A 15,942-nucleotide genomic window follows, 5' to 3' on the forward strand; every position below is an offset into this window, starting at 1 on the left:
AGGTTAGATCAGACTACTGTAGAACACCAGGTTAGATCAGACTGCTGTAGAACACCAGACTAGATCAGACTACTGTAGAACACCAGGCTAGATCAGACTACTGTAGAACACCAGGTTAGATCAGACTGCTGTAGAACACCAGGCTAGATCAGACTACTGTAGAACACCAGGCTAGATCAGAATACTATAGAACACCAGGCTAGATCAGACTACTGTAGAACACCAGGCTGTAGAACACCAAGTTAGATCAGACTACTGTATAACACCAGGTTAGATCAGACTACTGTAGAACACCAGGCTAGATCAGACTACTGTAGAACACCAGGCTAGATCAGACTGCTGTAGAACACCAGACTAGATCAGACTACTGTAGAACACCAGACTAGATCAGACTACTGTAGAACACCAGGCTAGATCAGACTACTGTAGAACACCAGGCTAGATCAGACTACTGTAGAACACCAGGTTAGATCAGACTGCTGTAGAACACCAGGTTAGATCAGACTACTGTAGAACACCAGGTTATATCAGACTACTGTAGAACACCAGGTTAGATCAGACTACTGTAGAACACCAGGCTGTAGAACACCAGGTTAGATCAGACTACTGTAGAACACCAGGTTAGATCAGACTGCTGTAGAACACCAGACTAGATCAGACTACTGTAGAACACCAGACTAGATCAGACTACTGTAGAACACCAGGTTAGATCAGACTGCTGTAGAACACCAGGTTAGATCAGACTACTGTAGAACACCAGGTTAGATCAGACTACTGTAGAACACCAGGCTAGATCAGACTACTGTAGAACACCAGGTTAGATCAGACTGCTGTAGAACACCAGGTTAGATCAGACTACTGTAGAACACCAGGTTAGATCAGACTGCTGTAGAAACCAGACTAGATCAGACTGCTGTAGAACACCAGGTTAGATCAGACTACTGTAGAACAACAGGTTAGTTCAGACTGCTGTAGAACACCAGACTAGATCAGACTGCTGTAGAACACCAGGCTAGATCAGACTGCTGTAGAACACCAGACTAGATCAGACTACTGTAGAACACCAGACTAGATCAGACTACTGTAGAACATCAGGCTAGATCAGACTACTGTAGAACACCAGACTAGATCAGACTGCTGTAGAACACCAGACTAGATCAGACTGCTGTAGAACACCAGACTAGATCATACTGTAGAACACCAGGTTAGATCAGACTGCTGTAGAACACCAGGTTAGATCAGACTGCTGTAGAACACCAGGTTAGATCAGACTGCTGTAGAACACCAGGTTAGATCAGACTACTGTAGAACACCAGACTAGATCAGACTACTGTAGAACACCAGACTAGATCAGACTACTGTAGAACACCAGACTAGATCAGACTACTGTAGAACACCAGGTTAGATCAGACTACTGTAGAACACCAGGCTAGATCAGACTACTGTAGAACACCAGGCTAGATCAGACTACTGTAGAACACCAGACTAGATCAGACTACTGTAGAACACCAGGTTAGATCAGACTACTGTAGAACACCAGGCTAGATCAGACTGCTGTAGAACACCAGACTAGATCAGACTGCTGTAGAACACCAGGTTAGATCAGACTACTGTAGAACACCAGGCTAGATCAGACTGCTGTAGAACACCAGACTAGATCAGACTGCTGTAGAACACCAGACTAGATCAGACTACTGTAGAACACCAGGTTAGATCAGACTACTGTAGAACACCAGGCTAGATCAGACTGCTGTAAAACACCAGACTAGATCAGACTGCTGTAGAACACCAGGCTAGATCAGACTACTGTAGAACACCAGACTAGATCAGACTGCTGTAGAACACCAGACTAGATCAGACTACTGTAGAACACCAGGTTAGATCAGACTACTGTAGAACACCAGGCTAGATCAGACTGCTGTAAAACAGCAGACTAGATCAGACTGCTGTAGAACACCAGGTTAGATCAGACTACTGTAGAACACCAGGCTAGATCAGACTACTGTAGAACACCAGGTTAGATCAGACTACTGTAGAACACCAGGCTAGATCAGACTGCTGTAGAACACCAGACTAGATCAGACTGCTGTAGAACACCAGGTTAGATCAGACTACTGTAGAACACCAGGCTAGATAAGACTGCTGTAGAACACCAGGCTAGATCAGACTACTGTAGAACACCAGCAGCAGATCCTAAGCAGATATGCTCTGTGATTCAAGTCTGTTTTTTTTACAGTGACATGAAGTATCAATCTTTCAACCTCATTACTTTTCCTTCTGCCAGCCACCGTGGAGCCAGGAGCCAGGGGGAACCAGGGGTTCGCAAGGGGCTCTGGCGGACAGCCACCCGATAACAGTGTGCCTCGACTGGGACTGACTCTGCCTCTGGGCCGCATAGCCTGGAGCTACTGGGACTGTCAGTGCTGGGATGTGAGTTCAACTGAACTTGTGTGAGGGAGTGTGTGTGTGTGCGCGTGTGTGTGTGTGTGTGTGTGTGTGTGTGTGTGTGTGCTTGAGTGTGTGTGTGTGTGTGTGTGTGCTTGAGTGTGTGTGTGTGTGTGTGTGTGTGTGTGTGCTTGAGTGGGGGGGGTTCTACTGATGGGAGTTGAACTCCACAGCCTCCCTCAGCTCCACTTCTCTTACCACTGTTACGCACCCCAGCCATGGAAATGACATTCTTGAAATTACTGCTAATGCATAAGTGTGTGTGTGGGTTGGGGTGGGGGGGGCGTCGTGTGTGTGTGTGTGTGTGTGTGGGTTGGGGTGGGGGGCGTCGTGTGTGTGCATGTGTGTGTGTGTGTGGGTTGGGGTGGGGGGCGTCGTGTGTGTGTGTGTGTGTGTGTGGGTTGGGGTGGGGGCGTCGTGTGTGTGTATGTGTGTGTGTGTGGGTTGGGGTGGGGGGCGTGTGTGTGTGTGTGTGTGTGTGTGTGTGTGTGGGGGGTTGGGGTGGGGGCGTGAACAGTGTGTGTGCATGTGTGTGTGTGTGTGTGTGGGTTGGGGTGGGGGCGTCTGTGTGTGTGTGTGTGTGTGGGGTGGGGGGGGGCGTTGTGTGTGTGTATGTGTGTGTGTGTGGGTTGGGGGTGGGGGCGTCGTGTGTGTGTGTGTGTGTGTGTGTGTGGGGGGGAAACGTGTGTGTGCATGTGTGTGTGTGTGTGGGTTGGGGTGGGGGGGGCGTCGTGTGTGTGCATAAGTGTGTGTGTGGGTTGGGGTGGGGGGGCGCGTGTGTGTGTGTGTGTGGGGGGGGCGTCGTGTGTGTGTGTGTGTGTGTGTGTGGGTTGGGGTGGGGGGCGTGTGTGTGTGTGTGGGGGGGGGTGGGGGGCGTCGTGTGTGTGTATGTGTGTGTGTGTGGGTTGGGGTGGGGGCGTCGTGTGTGTGTGTGTTTGTGGGGGTTGGGTGGGGGCGTCGTGTGTGTGCATGTGTGTGTGTGTGGGTTGGGGTGGGGGGCGTCGTGTGTGTGTATGTGTGTGTGTGTGGGTTGGGGTGGGGGGCGTCGTGTGTGTGTGTGTGTTTGTGGGGGGTTGGGGTGGGGGCGTCATGTGTGTGTGTGTGTGGGTTGGGGTGGGGGCGTCGTGTGTGTGCATGTGTGTGTGTGTGGGTTGGGGTGGGGGCGCGCGTGTGTGTGCATGTGTGTGTGGGTTGGGGGCGTCGTGTGTGTGCATGTGTGTGTGTGTGGGTTGGGGTGGGGGCGTCGTGTGTGTGCATGTGTGTGTGTGTTGGGGGTGGGGGCGTCGTGTGTGTGCATGTGTGTGTGGGTTGGGGTGGGGGCGTCGTGTGTGTGCATGTGTGTGTGTGGGTTGGGGTGGGGGGCGTGTGTGTGCATAAGTGTGTGTGGGTTGGGGTGGGGGGCGTCCGTGTGTGTGTGTGTGTGTGGGGGGGGCGTCGTGTGTGTGCATGTGTGTGTGTGTGGGTTGGGGTGGGGGGCGTCGTGTGTGTGTGGGGGGGGGGGGCGTGTGTGTGTGTATGTGTGTGTGTGTGGGTTGGGGTGGGGGGCGTGTGTGTGTGTGTGTGTTTGTGGGGTTGGGGTGGGGGCGCGTGTGTGTGCATGTGTGTGTGTGTGTGGGTTGGGGTGGGGGGCGTCGTGTGTGTGTATGTGTGTGTGTGTGGGTTGGGGTGGGGGGCGTCGTGTGTGTGTGTGTTTGTGGGGGTTGGGGTGGGGGCGTCGTGTGTGTGTGTGTGTGGGTTGGGGTGGGGGCGCGTGTGTGTGCATGTGTGTGTGTGTGGGTTGGGGTGGGGGGCGCGTGTGTGTGCATGTGTGTGTGGGTTGGGGGGGGGCGTGTGTGTGCATGTGTGTGTGTGTGGGTTGGGGTGGGGGGCGCATGTGTGTGTGTGTGGGTTGGGGTGGGGGCGTCGTGTGTGTGCATGTGTGTGTGTGTGGGTTGGGGTGGGGGCGTCGTGTGTGTGCATGTGTGTGTGTGTGTGGGTTGGGGTGGGGGCGTCGTGTGTGTGCATGTGTGTGTGTGTGTGTTGGGGTGGGGGGGGGCGTCGTGTGTGTGCATGTGTGTGTGTGTGGGTTGGGGTGGGGGCGTCGTGTGTGTGCATGTGTGTGTGTGTGTGGGTTGGGGTGGGGGCGTCGTGTGTGTGCATGTGTGTGTGTGTGGGTTGGGGTGGGGGCGTCGTGTGTGCATGCATGTGTGTGTGTGTGTGGGTTGGGGTGGGGGGGGCGTCGTGTGTGTGCATGTGTGTGTGTGTGTGGGTTGGGGTGGGGGGCGTCGTGTGTGTGCATGTGTGTGTGTGTGTGTGGGTTGGGGTGGGGGCGTCGTGTGTGTGCATGTGTGTGTGTGTGGGTTGGGGTGGGGGCGTCGTGTGTGTGCATGTGTGTGTGTGGGTTGGGGGCGCGTGTGTGTGCATGTGTGTGTGTGTGTGGGTTGGGGTGGGGGGCGCGTGTGTGTGCATGTGTGTGTGTGTGGGTTGGGGTGGGGGGTGTGTGTGTGTGTGTGTGTGGGGGGGGGTTGGGGGTCGTGTGTGTGCATGTGTGTGTGTGGGTTGGGGTGGGGGGCGTCGTGTGTGTGCATGTGTGTGTGTGTGGGTTGGGGTGGGGGGGGCGTCGTGTGTGTGCATGTGTGTGACTCACCAGAAAGGCTGAGAGACTGAAATCAAAAGGGGGTGGAAAAGTGATAGTTTGGGATCGGCTGTTTCCAACTGTTATCCTGCAGACGATACTAAATGGGATGTTTCACACTGTTATCCTGCAGACGATACTAAATGGGATGTTTCCAACTGTTATCCTGCAGACGATACTAAATGGGCTGTTTCCAACTGTTATCCTGCAGACGATACTAAATGGGATGTTTCACACTGTTATCCTTCAGACGATACTAAATGGGATGTTTCACACTGTTATCCTGCAGACGATACTAAATGGGATGTTTCACACTGTTATCCTTCAGACAATACTAAATGGGATGTTTCACACTGTTATCCTGCAGACGATACTAAATGGGCTGTTTCACACTGTTATCCTTCAGACGAGACTAAATGGGATGTTTCACACTGTTATCCTGCAGACGAGACTAAATGGGATGTTTCCAACTGTTATCCTTCATACGATACTAAATGGGATGTTTCCAACTGTTATCCTGCAGACGATACTAAATGGGATGTTTCACACTGTTATCCTGCAGACGAGACTAAATGGGCTCCAAGATACAACACTCTGAAACCCAAACAACATTAGGGCATATTTCTCACACCACTGACTGAGAGATAAACACACGCCAGTTTCCACATGATTCACTCTGGCAGAGAGCAAGCCAAGCCCTCTGTCTGTGTCCCAAGTGGCAGCCTATTCTCTAGTAGTGCACTACTGTTGACCAGGGCCCATAGGGAATAGGGTGCCACGAAGGACATAGACTATGTCTCTGGCTGCATATCTCTAAAGGGGTCATCTTTAGAGAAACCCTCAAAATAGAGATAATAGTTGTGGCTCTATTTCATTTTTCAAAATATCACAGCCCAGGAGGGATTCTTGCAGTCTGAGTGTTTGAAAGTGGTGCCTCCTACCTAGCTGTCTCCTGAGCTGAACAGAACACCTAGGAGGACCGGACAAAGTCCTTGAAAAGAACAGTCAGGGGTACCAGGGGTTAGAGTCAGGGGTTAGAGTCAGGGGTACCAGGGGATAGAGTCAGGGGTACCAGGGGTTAGAGTCAGGGGTTAGAGTCAGGGGTACCAGGGGTTAGAGTCAGGGATACCAGGGGTTAGAGTCAGGGGTACCAGGGGTTAGAGTCAGGGGTTAGAGTCAGGGGTACCAGGGGTTAGAGTCAGGGGTACCAGGGGTTAGAGTCAGGGGTTAGAGTCAGGGGTACCAGGGGTTAGAGTCAGGGGTACCAGGGGTTAGAGTCAGGGGTTAGAGTCAGGGGTACCAGGGGTTAGAGTCAGGGGTTAGAGTCAGGGATACCAGGGGTTAGAGTCAGGGATACCAGGGGTTAGAGTCAGGGGTTAGAGTCAGGGGTACCAGGAGTTAGAGTCAGGGGTTAGAGTCAGGGGTTAGAGTCAGGGGTACCAGGGGTTAGAGTCAGGGGTACCAGGGGTTAGAGTCAGGGGCACCAGGGGTTAGAGTCAGGGATACCAGGGGTTAGAGTCAGGGGTACCAGGGGTTAGAGTCAGGGGTACCAGGGGTTAGAGTCAGGGTACCAGGGGTTAGAGTCAGGGGTTAGAGTCAGGGTACCAGGGGTTAGAGTCAGGGATACCAGGGGTTAGAGTCAGGGGTACCAGGGGTTAGAGTCAGGGTTAGAGTCAGGGGTACCAGGGTTAGAGTCAGGGTACCAGGGGTTAGAGTCAGGGGTTAGAGTCAGGGTACCAGGGGTTAGAGTCAGGGTACCAGGGGTTAGAGTCAGGGGTTAGAGTCAGGGTACCAGGGGTTAGAGGGGTTAGAGTCAGGGATACCAGGGGTTAGTCAGTCAGGGGTTAGAGTCAGGGGTTAGAGTCAGGGGTACCAGGAGTTAGAGTCAGGGTTAGAGTCAGGGGTTAGAGTCAGGGGTACCAGGGGTTAGAGTCAGGGTACCAGGGGTTAGAGTCAGGGGCACCAGGGTTAGAGTCAGGGATACCAGGGGTTAGAGTCAGGGTACCAGGGGTTAGAGTCAGGGGTACCAGGGTTAGAGTCAGGGTACCAGGGGTTAGAGTCAGGGGTTAGAGTCAGGGATACCAGGGGTTAGAGTCAGGGGTTAGAGTCAGGGGTACCAGGGGTTAGAGTCAGGGGTACCAGGGGTTAGAGTCAGGGGTACCAGGGGTTAGAGTCAAGGGTACCAGGGGTTAGAGTCAAAGGTACCAGGGGTTAGAGTCAGGGATACCAGGGGTTAGAGTCAGGGGTACCAGGGGTTAGAGTCAGGGGTACCAGGGGTTAGAGTCAGGGGTACCAGGGGTTAGAGTCAGGGGTACCAGGGGTTAGAGTCAGGGATACCAGGGGTTAGAGTCAGGGGTTAGAGTCAGGGGTACCAGGGGTTAGAGTCAGGGATACCAGGGGTTAGAGTCAGGGATACCAGGGGTTAGAGCCAGTGTCACGCCTGCTCCTACTTCCCCTCTCTGGCACTCGAGACCGCCAGGCTGCCCTTCATTACGCACAACTGTCACCATCTATACGCGCATCCGCGCTCATTAGACTCACCTGGACTCCTTTACTTTGTTGATTGCCCCTCTATATCTGTCTGCTCCTCAGTTTGTTCCCCTTGTCAGCATTATTGTCATTAAATGTTCACTCCTTGTACTTGCTTCTCATCTCCAGCGTCTGTCCTCACAGCCAGGGGTACTGGGGGGTTGGTAAACTAATTAACTAATTAAATGTAGTCCTTGTTAGTTGTGCCAAGCCCCGCTCATAAAGAACTATAAAACCAAGCCAGTAGCAAGGCAGGTTTTACTCCTAAAGAACTATAAAGCCAAACCAGTACCAAGGCAGGTTTTACTCCTAAAGAACTATAGAACCAAACCAGTACCGAGGCAGGTTTTGCTCCTAAAGAACTATAAAGCCAAACTAGTACCAAGGCAGGTTTTACTGCTACAGTAGGTCCTGAGAATGAGCCCATCCCACAGCTAGACTGACTTTTTTTTTTAAATGTCTCACCGGGGCAAGAATGAAGGGGCAGGGTACTGTTATTACATAGTTCTCATCAGAGGCATGGAGGGGCAGAATGAAGGGGCAGGGTACTGTTATGAAGCCCCCCCACACACACACACACACAGCCCTTTAAAGTAAAACAGTGTTTTATAGCCGCAGTAACACACATGATTACAGATGCAAAGAGAACAGTGTGTACAAGTGGGAGGAGGGCAAGACTGGCAAAACACAGAGAGAGACCTAACTCTCTAGAATGAGATTTGGCAGGAGTAGTCACAGCTCTCAGCCCTCATCCCTCAGCTCTCAGCCCGCAGGTCTCAGCTCTCTGGTCTCAGCCCTCAGCTCTCATCCCTCAGCTCTCATCCCTCAGCTCTCAGCCCTCAGGTCTCAGCTCTCTGGTCTCAGCCCTCAGGTCTCATCCCTCAGCTCTCATCCCTCAGCTTTCATCCCTCAGCTCTCAGCCCTCAGGTCTCAGCCCTCGGCTCTCAGCCCTCGGCTCTCAGGTCTCGGCTCTCAGCCCTCGGCTCTCAGCCCTCGGCCCTCAGGTCTCGGCTCTCAGGTCTCGGCCCTCAGGTCTCGGCCCTCATCCCTCATCTCTCAGCTCTCTGGTCTCAGCCCTCATCCCTCAGCTCTCAGCCCTCAGCTCTCATCCCTCAGCTCTCAGCCCTCAGGTCTCAGCCCTCAGCTCTCAGCCCTCAGGTCTCAGCCCTCAGGTCTCAGCCCTCAGGTCTCAGCCCTCGGCTCTCAGCCCTCGGCTCTCAGCCCTCAGGTCTCCGCCCTCAGGTCTCAGCCCTCTGCTCTCGGCCCTCTGGTCTCAGCCCTCAGGTCTCAGCCCTCAGCCCTCAGCTCTCATGTCTCAGCTCTCTGGTCCATTATAGAGCTCCATTATAAACCTGCTCAGCTTCCAGGTCTCAGTTAAATGAACCAGACAAAGTGGCAACAAGTGGATTCCAAGGAATATCACCCCTAAATCTGAGAGCGTTGGCATACGGATCGCAGCTGAACCGAGCACGATCGGCAGGTCAAAAGAGGGACGTTTATAAGCGACGGTCTTCCCAGTTCTGTAAGATTTGATCTTTATCTCCTTCAGTCTAGCGAAGCCCTCTCTATTCTGCCGTGCTCACAAAGAGAACGATTTAAGATGTTTGTTCTAAAGTAGCTTTAATCTGATTTCATTTTCAACACGTTTCATTTTAATGCCTGACCTCAGACTGAACCAAGATGGTACCCTATTCCCTTTTTATAGTGCGCTAGTTCTGACCAGACCCCATAGGGAATAGGGGGCCATTTGTCCAGACCCCATAGGGAATAGAGTGCCAATGACCAGACCCCATAGGGAATAGGGTGCCATTTGATCAGATCCCATAGGGAATAGGGTGTCAATGACCAGACCCCATAGGGAATAGGGTGCCAATGACCAGACCCCATAGGGAATAGGGTGCCATTTTGACCAGACCCCATAGGGAATAGGGTGCCATTTGATCAGACCCCATAGGGAATAGGGTGCCATTTGATCAGATCCCATAGGGAATAGGGTGCCATTTGACCAGACCCCATAGGGAATAGGGTGCCATTTGACCAGACCCCATAGGGAATAGGGTGCCATTTGACCAGACCCCATAGGGAATAGGGTGCCATTTTGACCAGGGCCCATAGGGAATAGGGTGCCATTTGACCAGACCCCATAGGGAATAGGGTGCCATTTAACCAGACCCCATAGGGAATAGGGTGCCAATGACCAGACCCCATAGGGAATAGGGTGCCATTTTGACCAGGGCCCATAAGGAATAGGGTGCCATTTGACCAGGGGCCCATATGGAATAGGGTGCCATTTGACCAGGGGCCCATAGGGAATAGGGTGCCATTTGACCAGACCCCATAGGGAATAGGGTGCCATTTGACCAGACCCCATAGGGAATAGGGTGCCATTTGACCAGACCCCATAGGGAATAGGGTGCCATTTGACCAGACCCCATAGGGAATAGGGTGCCATTTGACCAGACCCCATAGGGAATAGGGTGCCATTTGACCAGGACACATAGGGAATAGGGTGCCATTTGACCAGACCCCATAGGGAATAGGGTGCCATTTGACCAGACCCCATAGGGAATAGGGTGCCAATTGACCAGATCCCATAGGGAATAGGGTGCCAATGACCAGACCCCATAGGGAATAGGGTGCCAATGACCAGACCCCATAGGGAATAGGGTGCCATTTGACCAGAACCCATAGGGAATAGGGTGCCATTTGATCAGACTCCATAGGGAATAGGGTGCCACTTCATGAAACATTTTATCGAAGGGTACTGGAGTACTGAAAACAGGGGTGCTAATAATTTTGAACCGATCTTTTTTCGATGTTTTTATTTTTTATTACTTAAAGTCTCTTTCTCTGAGCAACTGCATTAGTATAAAAAATATATATAATTTCCCTTTTTTTTCATACAACATAGCTCAGTATTTGTTATTTATTTTATACAGTCATTGTTTTGCTTATCTTTATCAAGGGTGCCAATAATTACAGACCAGAGCGTGCCAATAATTACAGACCAGACTGTAAAAACAGTCAGCTCATAACTAAAGATGGTAAAGATGGTGAAGATGGTGAACTAAAGATGGTGAAGGTAAAGATGATTCACTTTTCATAGCTCCATACTGAATGAATCATGACAAAGGCTAACCACGACATCGTTGACATCTCTACACAACAACCTACAAAATTATGATCTCAAAGAATCTTGGATTCCTTTCCCCTTATCTTGACATCAGAGGGTGTGATCATTAATCATCCTCTTCCATATTCTCATCATCATCATCATCATCATCCTCACTGACCTGCTCCGAAGGCAAAGAAGAAGCTGTTGTCAGGGTGTTCTTCCATCAGAGTCTTAACTCTGTTCCCCATCCTGTCGTTCCTCTTGTAGATCAGTTCCTGTCTGAAGTAGCTGTCTATCTCCTGGGCCGTTATCTGTTCGCTGGGGCGCAGGGTCACGTTGTTGAAGTTGGGGACCTGCAGATGGAGGGGGGTGATGAGCAGTGAGAGATTTATCCATCAGGTCTAAACTAAATGGGTCAGAAATGTAAAAAAGTCCCGTAAAAATAAGGTGATACCGATGGGTCGTTAGTGTTAGGGGTCGTTAGTGTTAGTGGTCATTAGTGTTAGTGGTCATTAGTGTTAGGAGTCATTAGTGTTAGGGGTCGTTAGTATTAGTGGTCATTAGTGTTAGGAGTCATTAGTGTTAGGGGTCGTTAGTATTAGTGGTCATTAGTGTTAGTGGTCGTTAGTGTTAGGGGTCGTTAGTGTTAGGGGTCATTAGTGTTAGGGGTCGTTAGTGATAGGAGTCATTAGTGTTAGGGGTCATTAGTGTTAGGGGTCGTTAGTGATAGGAGTCATTAGTGTTAGGGGTCGTTAGTGTTAGGGGTCGTTAGTGTTAGGGGTCATTAGTGTTAGGGGTCATTAGTGTTAGGAGTCATTAGTGTTAGGGGTCGTTAGTGTTAGGGGTCATTAGTATTAGGGGTCGTTAGTGTTAGGGGTCGTTAGTATTAGGGTCGTTAGTGTTAGGGTCGTTAGTGTTAGGGGTCATTAGTGTTAGGGGTCGTTAGTGTTAGGGGTCGTTGGTGTTAGGGGTCGTTAGTGTTAGGGGTCGTTAGTTTTAGGGGTCATTAGTGTTAGGGGTCGTTAGTGTTAGGGGTCATTAGTGTTACTGGTTAGGAGTAACGGGGTGTGGTGGTTGTAGTGTTAGGGGTCGTTAGTGTTAGGGGTCGTTAGTATTAGGGGTCGTTAGTGTTACTAGTCGTTAGTGTTAGGGGTCGTTGGTGTTAGGGGTCGTTAGTGTTACTAGTCGTTAGTGTTAGGGGTCATTAGTGTTACTGGTTAGGAGTAACGGGGTGTGGTGGTTGTAGTGTTAGGGGTTGTTTGTGTTAGGGGTCATTAGTGTTAGGGGTTGTTCGTGTTAGGGGTCATTAGTGTTAGGGGTTGTTCGTGTTAGGGGTCATTCGTGTTAGGAGTTGTTCGTGTTAGGAGTCATTAGTGTTAGGGGTCGTTAGTGTTAGGGGTCGTTTGTGTTAGGGGTTAGGAGTAACAGGGTGTGGTGGTTGTAACTGACCTGAGAGGTGTCATGGTTGAAGATGATGGAGTTGAGGTCTCCACAGTTGTAGTGCTTGATGAGGTCCTCAGTGGTATAGGAGCCCTGCAGACTGCCTGCTCTCACACTCTCCTGCTGTACAAGGGTCTGGTTCAGGGCAAAAATCACCTGGGGATATGGAAAAATCTACTTTTACTACACGATCAATACCTGGATATACACTTTCTATATGACCAGAGAGGGAACAGAAGACAATAATATTTACTAAATACATAATAAATAGGAGGTAAATAATAATTTTGTACTTAACAATACCACTCTACATATCCTTACTGTATTTAATAATATAACTCTACCTGTCCTTACTGTATTTAATAATATAACTCTACCTGTCCTTACTGTATTTAATAATATAACTCTACCTGTCCTTACTGTATTTAATAATATAACTCTACCTATCCTTACTGTATTTAATAATATACTCTACATGTCCTTACTGTATTTAATAATATAACTCTACCTATCCTTACTGTATTTAATAATATAACTCTACCTGTCCTTACTGTATTTAATAATATAACTCTACATGTCCTTACTGTATTTAATAATATAACTCTACCTATCCTTACTGTATTTAATAATATAACTCTACCTATCCTTACTGTATTTAATAATATAACTCTACATATCCTTACTGTATTTAATAATATAACTCTACCTATCCTTACTGTATTTAATAATATAACTCTACCTGTCCTTACTGTATTTAATAATATAACTCTACCTATCCTTACTGTATTTAATAATATAACTCTACCTGTCCTTACTGTATTTAATAATATAACTCTACATACCCTTACTGTATTTAATAATATAACTCTACATACCTTTACTGTATTTAATAATATAACTCTACCTATCCTTACTGTATTTAATAATATAACTCTACATATCCTTACTGTATTTAATAATATAACTCTACATACCTTTACTGTATTTAATAATATAACTCTACCTGTCCTTACTGTATTTAATAATATAACTCTGTATTTAATAATATAACTCTACATATCCTTACTGTATTTAATAATATAACTCTACATATCCTTACTGTATTTAATAATATAACTCTACATACCTTTACTGTATTTAATAATATAACTCTACCTGTCCTTACTGTATTTAATAATATAACTCTACCTGTCCTTACTGTATTTAATAATATAACTCTACATATCCTTACTGTATTTAATAATATAACTCTACATATCCTTACTGTATTTAATAATATAACTCTACATACCTTTACTGTATTTAATAATATAACTCTACCTGTCCTTACTGTATTTAATAATATAACTCTACCTGTCCTTACTGTATTTAATAATATAACTCTACATATCCTTACTGTATTTAATAATATAACTCTACATACCCTTACTGTATTTAATAATATAACTCTACCTGTCCTTACTGTATTTAATAATATAACTCTACCTGTCCTTACTGTATTTAATAATATAACTCTACATACCTTTACTGTATTTAATAATATAACTCTACATATCCTTACTGTATTTAATAATATAACTCTACCTGTCCTTACTGTATTTAATAATATAACTCTACCTGTCCTTACTGTATTTAATAATATAACTCTACATACCTTTACTGTATTTAATAATATAACTCTACATATCCTTACTGTATTTAATAATATACTCTACATATCCTTACTGTATTTAATAATATAACTCTACCTATCCTTACTGTATTTAATAATATAACTCTACCTGTCCTTACTGTATTTAATAATATAACTCTACCTGTCCTTACTGTATTTAATAATATACTCTACATATCCTTACTGTATTTAATAATATAACTCTACATATCCTTACTGTATTTAATAATATACTCTACATATCCTTACTGTATTTAATAATATAACTCTACCTATCCTTACTGTATTTAATAATATAACTCTACGTGTCCTTACTGTATTTAATAATACCACCCTACCTATCATTATGTATATTGAAAACCAAAAATACGTTTTATGTGAGACTAAGCATTGGTCTGAAGCCGAAAAATAAAGGAAATTCACATGAGCAACACAATACCTATTCCACCCATGCTCTACCAAGGGTTTACAGCAACACAATACCTATTCCACCCACGCTCTACCAAGGGTTTACAGCAACACAATACCTATTCCACCCACGCTCTACCAAGGTTATACAGCAACACAATACCTATTCCACCCACGCTCTACCAAGGTTATACAGCAACACAATACCTATTCCACCCACGCTCTACCAAGGTTATACAGCAACACAATACCTATTCCACCCACGCTCTACCAAGGTTATACAGCAACACAATACCTATTCCACCCACGCTCTACCAAGGTTATACAGCAACACAATACCTATTCCACCCACGCTCTACCAAGGTTATACAGCAACACAATACCTATTCCACCCATGCTCTACCAAGGTTATACAGCAACACAATACCTATTCCACCCATGCTCTACCAAGGTTATACAGCAACACAATACCTATTCCACCCATGCTCTACCAAGGTTATACAGCAACACAATACCTATTCCACCCATGCTCTACCAAGGGTTTACAGCAACACAATACCTATTCCACCCACGCTCTACCAAGGTTATACAGCAACACAATACCTATTCCACCCACGCTCTACCAAGGTTATACAGCAACACAATACCTATTCCACCCATGCTCTACCAAGGTTATACAGCAACACAATACCTATTCCACCCATGCTCTACCAAGGTTATACAGCAACACAATACCTATTCCACCCATGCTCTACCAAGGTTATACAGCAACACAATACCTATTCCACCCATGCTCTACCAAGGTTATACAGCAACACAATACCTATTCCACCCACGCTCTACCAAGGTTATACAGCAACACAATACCTATTCCACCCATATAGGATAGATGTCTAGTCTCCCTTATGACTCTAATCTGGTAGTGGTAGATGTCTAGTCTCCCTTATGACTCTAATCGGATAGTGGAAGTGGGGGGATAGATGTCTAGTCTCCCTTATGACTCTAATCTGGTAGTGGTAGATGTCTAGTCTCCCTTATGACTCTAATCTGATAGTGGTAGTGGGGGGATAGATGTCTAGTCTCCCTTATGACTCTAATCTGATAGTGGTAGATGTCTAGGATCCCTTATGGATCTAATCTGATAGTGATAGTGGGGGGGTAGATGTCTAGTCTCCTTTATGGCTCTAATCTGATAGTGATAGTGGGGGGGTAGATATCTAGTCTCCCTTATGTCTCTAATCTGATAGTGATAGTGGGGGGGTAGATGTCTAGTCTCCTTTATGGCTCTAATCTAATAGTGATAGTGGGGGTAGATGTTTAGTCTCCCTTATGTCTCTAATCTGATAGTGGTAGTGGGGGGGGATAGATGTCTAGTCTCCCTTATGGCTCTAATCTGATAGTGGTAGATGTCTAGTATCCCTTATGGCTCTAATCTGATAGTGGTAGTGGGGGGATAGATGTCTAGTCTCCCTTATGACTCTAATCTGATAGTGGTAGATGTCTAGTCTCCCTTATGGCTCTACTCTGATAGTGGTAGTGGGGGGGGTAGATGTCTAGTCTCCTTTATGGCTCTAATCTGATAGTGATAGTAGGGGGTAGATGTCTAGTCTCCCTTATGGATCTAATCTGATAGTGATAGTGGGGGGGTAGATGTCTAGTCTCCTTTATGGCTCTAATCTGATAGTGATAGTGGGGGGGTAGATATCTAGTCTCCCTTAT

The 15,942-nt window shown here is 47.4% G+C and overlaps 1 protein-coding gene across 1 annotated transcript in view; it reads right to left on the minus strand.

Annotated features, from left to right (window-relative positions):
- LOC115123093 (metalloprotease TIKI1-like) overlaps window positions 1-15,942 on the minus strand; it is a 172,260-nt gene that overhangs the window by 84,646 nt on the left and 71,672 nt on the right. Inside the window, exons 3-4 of the mRNA XM_065017152.1 lie at window positions 12,153-12,299; window positions 10,882-11,056 (exon numbers count right to left, since the gene is read on the minus strand). Coding sequence (XP_064873224.1) covers window positions 10,882-11,056; window positions 12,153-12,299 — 322 coding nt within the window. The remainder of the gene's footprint in view (window positions 1-10,881; window positions 11,057-12,152; window positions 12,300-15,942) is intronic.

This window comes from Oncorhynchus nerka, linkage group LG4, assembly GCF_034236695.1.
Source record: "Oncorhynchus nerka isolate Pitt River linkage group LG4, Oner_Uvic_2.0, whole genome shotgun sequence".
NCBI lineage: Eukaryota > Metazoa > Chordata > Actinopteri > Salmoniformes > Salmonidae > Oncorhynchus > Oncorhynchus nerka.